The sequence below is a fragment of the Brugia malayi genome (assembly GCF_000002995.4).
Source record: "Brugia malayi strain FR3 genome assembly, contig: Bm_v4_Chr2_contig_001, whole genome shotgun sequence".
Taxonomy (NCBI): Eukaryota; Metazoa; Nematoda; class Chromadorea; order Rhabditida; family Onchocercidae; genus Brugia; species Brugia malayi.
This window is the reverse complement of record NW_025062476.1, coordinates 3,546,847-3,557,834: the sequence shown is the minus strand read 5'-3', so window position 1 is coordinate 3,557,834 and position 10,988 is coordinate 3,546,847. Positions and strand designations below refer to the sequence as shown.

The following is a 10,988-nucleotide window of genomic DNA, read 5'->3' as shown; positions in this document are numbered from 1 at the left end:
GTTGTGTTGCTGCTGATATGTGGAATCTTCTGAAAGCACAGAAATTTTGGAGAATTTAAAATGAAGTATGAGAATTTCACAAGAAGTTTAACACGGCCACCGGATTTAACTAACAATCATAACATATTTTTGATGAGCTGCAATGATGTTTTCTTTTCTTTCAACCATGGAAGTTTAAAGCGACAATTAACTTTTGGATTTTTTAGATAAAACGTTCAGCCTCAAAATCCAAAACTTCAAGGATAAGTATGTACTTTTCTATTCCCTTCTCATATTTCTATGCAATATGGAACGAAATATCTGAATGTAACTTGAATATGGGAACTATAAACTGCTACATGAATTCTAATTAATGCTAAAATCCAACAATTGTAAATTACCATATCTTAGTCAAAGTTTCAAATTCGAAATTTCCATATCATTGAGGAGATCGAATTCAATTATATGAAAGACTCAAAGTGTAATACTGTAGTATATATTATACTTTTCAGTTCCTTCCTTACATTTAGTATTTTCCTTGTCTGTCACTATGCAACATTCTGCAAATTCATTAATGCTAAGCCTAAACAATGGAGGAATAAGTAAGCCTAGCAGTGATAACACATTGCTCTCCCAAATATGTCACTAACCATCAACAACACAAACAATTCCAAACAACAACAGCAACAGGTTACTCCTCGATCAATAACGAGTAAAGTAACTGATAATGATAATGGGAGGTGATCGGGATAGCGGGATATACCGCACCATAGCATAGCATGCCGCAAGTGACCAACCATACAGTTCCATCACTCTCCTCCACAGGGAGTCGACCTGTGGTACCACCGAAGCCGATACTGGTCCACTCAACACACCGACAATGTGTATGTCTGTGAATAAGCACGTGTCTGTGTGTGTATGTGTGTGTGTAGCTCAGGGTAGCACAATGAGTGTTGATGTATGCCGCACACACACACACACACATACACGCACATATATAAATCCATACACATAATACATACATAAACATATACAGTCACCGACTAATTTTTATCTGCACCGCCGTTTGCTTTGCCATAATGATTTCCACACGTCACATACACTTACCGACATTTTCATGGTGCGTAAATCACTATTGCATACATCACACATATATGCAGACAATCATGTATGTATGCCTACAAGTTCACGTGCATTCATTCGTACGTGCAGGCAACGTAAACACAAATACGTACAAAATAAATAAGTACAACAATCACATATATATAAACAGAGCGAAACAAACGCTTACAAACATACATCCACCGACACAAACATTTCCTGCCAATGTGTATGCGCATGTGTATGTGTACGTGTGTGTGGGTGTGTGAGTGTGTGTGTACGTATGTATGTATGTATGTACATATGTATGTGTGTACGTATATATGTATGTATATATGTATGTGTGTATGTATGTATGCATGCATGTACGTATGTATGCATGTATGTATGTATGTATGTATGTATGTATGCATGTGTGTAGAACTAAAAACGTAGAGACTGATGAATTCAAGTATGATACGTAACATATGTAGTATACACATACACACATACACGGACGTGACGAGAATCTACACGAGGAAATATGCAGGTGGCAGTTATCCATAGACGTGGAAACATATGCATAATCACAGATATACACACATACATAAACATGCACAAACATACATACATAAACATGCACAGATATACAGACACCCATAGACTTTCACGGACATACATAGACATGCACAGACATACGCAAACATACATGTATTACACAGAAATGTGACAGACATGGACCAGTCATACATAGACATGCACAAACATACTATGCATACAGACATTCACATACGTTATTCCAGGTGAAATATATCTAGTATACGTGTACATACATACACATATACATGCATACATACATACATGCAGACACATATGCTACACACATAATACATGCAGACATACCCACTACATACACACACATACATAACATGTATATGCAGACATGCATACATACAGACACACCAACTATATATATACCTAACCACCACATGCACACATACATTGGCACACAGACACAGACATACATACGCATACACGCGTACACATAATTCAGTATCGACCGAGGAAATCGTTTTTTGGACAGAAGGGAATTTGTTAGTGGAAGCATAAAAGATTATAGAAAGACCTGATATGCGAGAATAACCGCAAGGAGAACTGTTTTAATGCAATCCTCGATAATTTGCTTATCCCACCGGTCTCTTCTCCGTTAGATAGATTAAACCGGAATTCCGTATATCAGAACTGGAATCAAACTTGTCACGCAAAAGAAACTTATCATACTTGCCGATTCTCACTGATATCTTATCCGATGATTCATTCGGTATTGATGTCATCGAAGTGAAATATTCATCGAGAACTGCCATCCTAAAATGAATACTCTACTCTCCTCCTCTGCTCCATAATAGCAAATTGATACTCACATTACGCACATACGTACATGTACACGTACGCAAGGATATATACGGATACACGTGCAGAGGGTTATCGGAAGTATTTTTGAAATTTGATTATCGATAAAATTTGAAAAAAAGTTAAAGTATGAGAAAGATAAATTGTTTGATGGAATAGATTCCATAAGTTCGTTTTCAAATATCAACCAATCATCTACATTTATTTAATAGCAACGATCCGGTCCGTTTAAATCATCTACGTCTGTTTATTAGAAACGATCCGATCCGGTCAGTCATCGCTGTTCATTTTCCGGTAGCAATAACTCTACACTCTTCCGATTTCGTCTTTTCGAGAATAAAGCTGAATTTAGGACTGGATGTTATTAATTAACCTTCCAGTTTCAGAGCATAGTCTGAGAATAGACCAAATTAAATCTTTCTACGTTACACGCTTACGTTATGTTTAATTATAATAAATATAATTTTAAGAGGAATTGAAATAGTTAAAATTTAAATAAAACAATTTTAAAAAATCATCTAATAATTTAATAAAAAATTATGGAATAATACTTAAAAAGTTTACTAAAGAACGATTAAAAAAAGAAATCTTAACTAATTGTAAAATGATTGATTCATCACAGTTATTATCTCGAATTTATGCAAATTAAGTTACACATATCTGATCTGTGCTACCTGTGCACTCTCTCTTTTCTGCCTTATCGATGATTGCATTATTCATAAACGAGAAACATCGAGAAAGATTAGAACGAATAAAAAAAGTTTTTTTTTTTCCCCTCTCCCCCCCCCCCCCCACTGAAAATGTATTTTTAATTCTTCAAAAATTATTTCAAATTAAAAAATAAAAAATCGATTTGAAAAGTTTTCCAATTTGATTACTCATGCAATCATGCTAATCTATATTTTCTCTTTTCATATAGCAACGGCGAATATTGATTGAAACTTTAGTCTTTTCAATGTTTCAATTACTTCGTAGATGTAATTGTGTTTATTTTATAAGTCTTAAAAAAGTCCATTTGCAATATTATCAAAAAAAAAAGTTTATAGTTGTAAATTTAAAAAAAAAAAAATACCAATGATAGTTTTGAATTTTCAAGAATTCATTTTATCATAGTTAAAATTGACATTAGAAAGCAAAATAGATGAATTTTTTTTTCCTTTTATAGCCAAAAAAAAAAAGTAGGATCTAAGTATAAGTAAGTGTAATTCGACAGGTATAATAAATTTATTTATTCATTATTTCCAATATTATCTATCAAATTGCTATTTCATTTTTATTTTTTTTTTTTTTTTTTGTTGGAATTTGAATTTCAAGCATTTAATAATTATGCAAAATATATACAATATTATAATTAATATATATCGTCTGGCTGAAAGAATTTTAATAAATTTGCATTCTGAAAGTATTACCTGAAAGTAAAACTTATTAAAGTTTTACATGAAAGTCTTTCATAATTGAAAAAAAACACAATCAAAAAGAGAAGAGAATTGTAATAAATTTTCATTTTGAAAGCATTAGAGAAAAATTAATTAATATTTTACATGAAAATCATAAATTGAATGAAATTTTATTAATTAACATAAATTTCTAATTGAGGAAAAAAATGCTTGAAAATGATTTATATATGTGCATAGATCTTCCCTTCCTTCGAATCTTTATATATTCGAAATTTGAAATATATCACTCGCATATATTTCAATTTTGAATTTATTTTATTTCTCCATTTCAACTATATTTCTTTTATCATTTCCACTTCACTTTATTTTGTGTTTTTCATTATAAATTTTTGTCTTTGTACTTTTTTTTTTTTCATTTGTAATATTTATCAGAAAGTTCTGATATGATTGTATTTTGACTGTATTTTATTACTAAAAAATGGTATTGAGTGAACAAAAAAAAATTCATTGAAATATTTGGAAATTTTCTAATTAAAATACAAAATGCTCACATTCAATCTTATTTTCTTAGTAGAGAAAAAAATTAAATGATAAATCAAATCTGATTAATTATTGCTACAATGCTGGAAATTTCGTTTAAAATTATTTTGATTGATAATTATTGAAGAAAAAGGGATCTGTTTAATAAAAATGATTGAAATTTTTAAAAAAAAGTTAAGAAATATTTTAAATTATTTGATTATTTGAAATAATTCATTGAAAAATGTATCACAAAATTATTTTATTTCAAGCATACAAATTGTCTTCAATTAGACAACAAAATCATATCAACAGTAAACATATAAATCGTATAAAGCCAGCAAAGTTTTATTCATCTAAGGCTTTTTCTCTCCTTTAATTATATTAGAAGGTACTATCAAATGTTTAATTTAACTCAGGTATGTCGAGAGTGAAGCAAAAATTAGATTTGAACCGAACTATGCACTTCCCAAATGTTAAATGTTAGAAATTAATTTTGGGTCACCTATGTGTAATAGTTAACGTGTCACACTATTCATTTCTTGCTTATCAATTTAAATTAAATTCAAATTAAATGATATGATGGATAAAATGAATTCCTCTCACATTAATATTTGTGTAAATGAGAATAGAATGAAGAAGAATTTACAAAATTTGCATATATGCTTAAAATTATAAAAATCAAAAAACTTTGAATGAATCAAAAATTTTATTCAAAACAAAACAAAGAAAAAAAAAAAAGAAAAAAAAATCGAAGGGTATCCATCACCCGAATTTACTGCAGAAAATATTGGAAATACATTGGAAATTTTTTGAAATATATCTGATTTTGTATTTGAGAAATTAGTAATAGCAAATGTTGAGTGATAAGATGTGAAAAATTTATAAATTGGATGAAATTTTGTGCAAATTAAATGCTATTACAAATTATTACAAGAATTAATTGTATCAAAAGCATCGTTAATTAAAAGAAGCTAGAAGAGAAATTGATAAGAAGATAAGAGATATATTCAAGTATTTCCTTTGAACTGTAATTTCTCGACACAAATAGCCATACTACATTACGGTATGGGAGTTTAATAGAATATAAAATGTTTATATTAAATTTTTCAAAAATTGACTGAACAAATAGAAAAGTAAAATGTAAAATCTAATTTACAAAAAGAAGGAAAAAAGAAAAAATGATAAGATAAATTTTATCACTAAATAGTATTAATGAATATGAAAAGATGAAAGAGTATACCCGAAACAATAGGCAAAATATTTCCCTTTATTGAAGAGATTGTAAAGAATGCAGACAGTTCATTTAATCTTATCAAATATACCCGAAACAATAAGCAAAACATTTCTGTTTATTAAAGAATCGTATTATCAACCTTATTTAATACATTATCTTTTATCATACATGCACATTTCTTATCAATCGATTGTTATCGATCTTATCAAGCTACTAATCAATTTTATTGTCGTATTAATTAAATCTTGGAAATTTACAGAAGCTAATTGTAATGGGTATCTTTTCCTTATCGATTATAGAATACAACTGCTTGATATGATAAAGTATCACTGCTTCAATGACTTATATCATATCATATCATATCAGTTTAAAACTGTTTACTTCATTCTACCCATTTGCTCATTTTATCTTATCATGTCGTGTTATCATAGCACTAATTGTAATTTAGCATTAAGAAAAAAAGGAAAGCTCAGTTAATTACTATGCAAAGTTTTAGTTTCATCCAACGATATATTACACATGCATAAACGAATCAAATACACATTAAAAAAGCAGAAATTAACAGAATAAAATGTAAATATGCACAGCTACCAATACTAAAAATAAAGGTCAATACAGGCATAATAGGCAAATTTTGATGAGCAAATAAGAAAAATACAAAACTTTGTCAGAAAATGATAGTAATGAATAATGAATGATAATAATAATAATTAACAGTAATAGTGACGATAATAATTAATAATAATAATATATAATAATTGATAATAATGTGTTCAGTAATAAAAAAAGAAAAACTGCGTCATTTGTAAAGCATGCAACAAAAATTGTCGTTCAAAACCGGTGGTAATTCGAGAAATTTCGAAAATAGTAAAAAATACAACAATAAAGAAGTGATATTTCAAAGTAATGTAAAAAAAGAAAAGAACACATCAAAACAGGTTGACCGTTAACTTCTAAACCTCTGAACCTTGAACTTATTGTAAATGAAAGACTTACAGATATCTATATAACTTTATTTGAATGAATCCAAATTGGTTAAAAATTGTTACTCACTAAATATGAAATAAATAAATTACAGAGTACTAAAATTGCTAAAATCATCTATAACTTTTTCATAATGAACCAATCAATGTAACTTTTTTCAAAAAAAAAAAAATATTATGCGCACATATTGTTTAAAATGAGCATATTGACGTATATTTTGTTAATTTTCAAGGATAAAATATTAAAAAGAGAAAAAAGAATCAATGTGTATTCTAATTAAAATGAAATGAATTATTGGTCACCTATGCACGATACGAAGTGGTTCTTGGTCATTTTCTAAATCAATTTGAAAGCGATAATTCTGATGAAAAAGATGATGTTCGTCTTGTTGCTGCTCATGCTTCTGCTTCTGCTTCTGCTTCTGCTGCTGCTGCTGCTGTTGTTGTTGTTGTTGTTGTTGTTGACAAGCAATTGGGACATTATCATCAAAAGACCGTTGTTGAAAGCTTTTTGATATTGTTGTCATCTTCGAGTGTGATCCACTAACTCCAACAATCACTCGATGTGCACGACCGATCATTCCATTATATTCCCGCGGTGGTAGAGAAAGTTTTTGTTGTTGTTGTGTGTATGACTGATACTTTCGTAGATTATCAGGGTATTTACAAGACTTCGTCTTCGTTGTTGTTGAAGATATGTAATAATTATTATTTTGCTTCAAATTACCATATTTATTGCCATTGTTGAGAGAAGGAGTGGACATAAGGTGACCATTATCTGAATGATTCCATGAGATATTGTCAATTGGTACCGCATATACCTTTGTCACAGCTACACCAATATTAGCATAATGTATACCATCAATTCTTTCCTGCAAATCAATTCTTTGTTGTTGTTGTTGTTGTTGCTAATAAATTTTATTTTCTAGCAATCACACAAGAATTTAGTTAATTTAAAATAAAAATTCCCATATCAGTAAAGGAAGGAAGAGAACTGCAAACGACATTCTATGAAATTATAGCAAATAAATTGTAATTTAATTCAATTTACTAATATAATATTTTAAATTTTTTTTTTCTTTTTTTTTTTGAACAATTAATGTTAAAACATTCGACGCAACAATGTTGCTTTCTTCATGTTTGCTACTAATTGGTCAATAAATCTATTTATTTAAGTATTATATATGTGTATATTCAATACTTAAATAATCGGAATTGAAAAATGCAGAAAATGAATTAATAAGAAAAAAAAATTCATGCAATTTGCGTGAAAAGAAAAGATAGGAAAAAAAAAAAAAGATAAAATCATTTTTTTTAATCACAACCACACAAAACATTAGTATTCTTTAAAAAAGTTTCCACTTTATTTCTGATATTTTAAGTAATTAAGTATGATAAATTTTTTGTTAGTAAATAAGATGATGCTAATTTTTAGTAGCTAAAAAGTAATACTGCTTGCTATTTTTTGATAAATTTTAATTAATGTAATATAACACAACACTGTATTAGTAACATGCTCATATTGAAATTTTTTAATTATCATTAAATGTTGGTTTCTCTAATTTTGCAATAAAATTATTAGGAACGATAGAAATAAGCTGATCATATGCCAGGAGTGAATTATCGGATGAAAGTTTAGCATAATGCTAATTCATTAGGTTATCTGTCTAGATTACTTAATGAATTAGCTAGATTAGAAAATTCTTAATAATAACTAAACAAACAAACTTTCAAAACAAAAAAAGGATCTTAAATATAACACATTCACTTACTTATCCTTCGACTTTTAGCCTGCAATTAATTAAACAATAAATTGTTGATGGCTTAAAAAAAAAAAAAAAAGAAAGTAAGTAAAAGACACAGAGCAAAGAATTTATAGTTGAAGAACAAGAAATCAATTATTAGATGTAGAAGAAAATAGGTGCTAAACAATCATTTAATTAATTTTTCATTAATTACAAAATACATTATTAATTGTAAACTACTATTAATTAGTACTACAAATATATTCTAATACTTAATATCCCTATTATTTCATATCATTTATTTTTTCTTTCCTGTAAAAATAATATCCCAAAAGATTAAAAAAAGAAAAGCTAACCGAAGTTGTTTTAGTATTGAGAGAATTTATTGACGTTTTGTCATCGAACGCTTCGTCACGTTCTCGATCTACTGATGCTTTTGATTGAATTTTATTCTTCGAAACAAAATGTCGATTATTTGATGCTACCTTTGACTCATCTTTCTTATCATCTACACCAATGGTAGTTGTTTGACCGGTAGTGGAAAAATTAGTTCCGAATGGTTTTGGTATCGAATTTAGTAAATTTCCACTGTTAAATGTTGATGTTTCCTTTGAATTGATAGAATTTTTCTTCATTACTGGTTTTTTATCGGTAGTACTAATTTTTCGGGTGTAACGATACGGTCCAACACCTTCTCGTGTTGGTATTGTCGTTTCCTCTTCAACTATCGATGCATTTATTATGTCTTTCTTGGAAGACTTAATTAGCGGTGATATTTTATCGTTCTTTTTCAAACCTGATGCAATCTTCTTAGAGGTACCAGTTGAACCATTTCTTGTTGACGTTGAAATATGCAAAGATTCGGCAGATTCTTCATAATCCAATGAATTCTGCTTATGAATTGGCTTTGTGATCGTTGTTGTCTTCGATGAATTCTTCATTTCATCCGATTCAACAGCCTTTTTACGTGAAGATCGACAGGGCTCTTCAGCTTTACGAATAATACCTAGAGATGATGGAGGTGGCTGTGATTCATCATCCTTAATCCATGGTGGCTTCTTAATTCGGCCTGGTTTGACTGCTTCTTCGGATGTTAAATGAGCTTCTGGTGGATTCTCGAATCGTTCCTTAAATTTAGAAATATCAACTTTTGGCACAGCCCGTATTAAATGATTATTTCGTCCTTCTGCTTCCTTTTCTGGTTCAGAGGATTGATCTCCTAAGATTTCATCAGCTCTCGCCGGTGCTGCATAGGTTTTTTTGGACGTTGCTATTGGTTGTTCATTTTTAACAGACGATTTTCGTCGTAACTTTGATCCTTTCGTACCCGATTTCTTTCTCATAGAACTTTTGGTATTTGAAGTTTTTTGTTTTATCGGCGGTATTTTTTTCTCCTCTTCCACCATTTTCTCCCCTTTTTTCTGGCACCAAATAGGTTGAGAAGCTTTGTTGGTGTCATCATCGGTGGAAAATTTACGAACCATTTTTCGAATGCTACTTTCATTTGCAGTTGCCATCGCTTGTTCATGTTCTTCAGTATGTCTTGTTGAAGAAGCAGACACGGTTGGCTGTTCTACGGTTGTGTCACCAAAAAGTTTTCTCATCCGAGAAATACCAAATTCATTACTGTCTACTTCTCCATCTAATTTCCTGCACCGATTTAAACTTTGTACAGGACTGTGCGATGCCTCTCGGTCACTACCACCAAACATTTTGATTCGATCACGGGCCGAACCAGCTGGAATTTCAGCTTCAATCTGTTTACGAGTTGGTATCGGTGATGAATAGCATTCATCAGCTTTTCGCTTTTCCGGCAATTGCAGTGTTATCGTTTCCGGTTCGCATTCCACAATATCTTCATCATCATAATTCACGACATCAACACTAACATTGATCAATGGTAATAGATTTAATGGTGATTTTGTAGACGATGAGCTATGAGAGGTTGATGTGGCACCTAGTCTGCCACTAGCTTCCGGAACAACTGGTGAAGCAAAGTATAAGTCGTTGGATTTTTCAGGAGGAATATTTGAAAGAGAGCTAAACCTTGAGGTACCAATGCTGGAAAGATCGCTCAGGCTTTGGCTACAGTAAACGTCATCCTCATAATTTGACGTCGAAGGTGACGATCGTCCTGGGGACCTTACGCCGGAATCATCGTCATTGATTATCGCAGAACTTTTGTCATTTGTAACCGTTTTCCTTAACTTTACACCTTGCCGTATGGAACGTAACAACTCATCTCGATCCACGGTAACTTTACCGCCTAGTTTCATCAATGCTGGTTTTGGAGATCGTGAACGTCGGATGGGTTCTGCGGATGGAATCGGAGGTGGTGGTGGTACAAGTAACGGAGGTGGCGGAGGTGCCACGGCAGGTTCCAATGGAGCATGATGATCTGGAGATACGTCGCGGCTGACTGGAAACGGTGAACTACGATCGTTGGTTTCTACTTTACGTAATTTAACACCACCTCGTATTGATGCTAACAGTGCATCGCGGTCTATCGGCTGCTTACCGCCAAGTTTTAGCAGTGCCGGATTCGTGACTGGTTTCAATTTGTTTTGGTGCACTTGGGATGATAAGAAATCCGGTGACGGTGGAGGTGGTACAGGCGGTGGTGGAACAGATGTAACAT

The 10,988-nt window shown here is 31.1% G+C and overlaps 1 protein-coding gene across 1 annotated transcript; it reads right to left on the bottom strand.

Annotated features, from left to right (window-relative positions):
• Window positions 1–2,243: 2,243 nt before the first annotated feature.
• Bm8734 (Uncharacterized protein) lies at window positions 2,244–7,369 on the bottom strand (the record flags this gene model as incomplete). Its single annotated transcript, XM_043078300.1, has 2 exons — window positions 2,244–2,424; window positions 6,909–7,369. 2 exons carry the CDS (start codon window positions 7,367–7,369, stop codon window positions 2,244–2,246), a joined length of 642 nt encoding a protein of 213 aa, XP_042934234.1.
• Window positions 7,370–10,988: the final 3,619 nt, after the last annotated feature.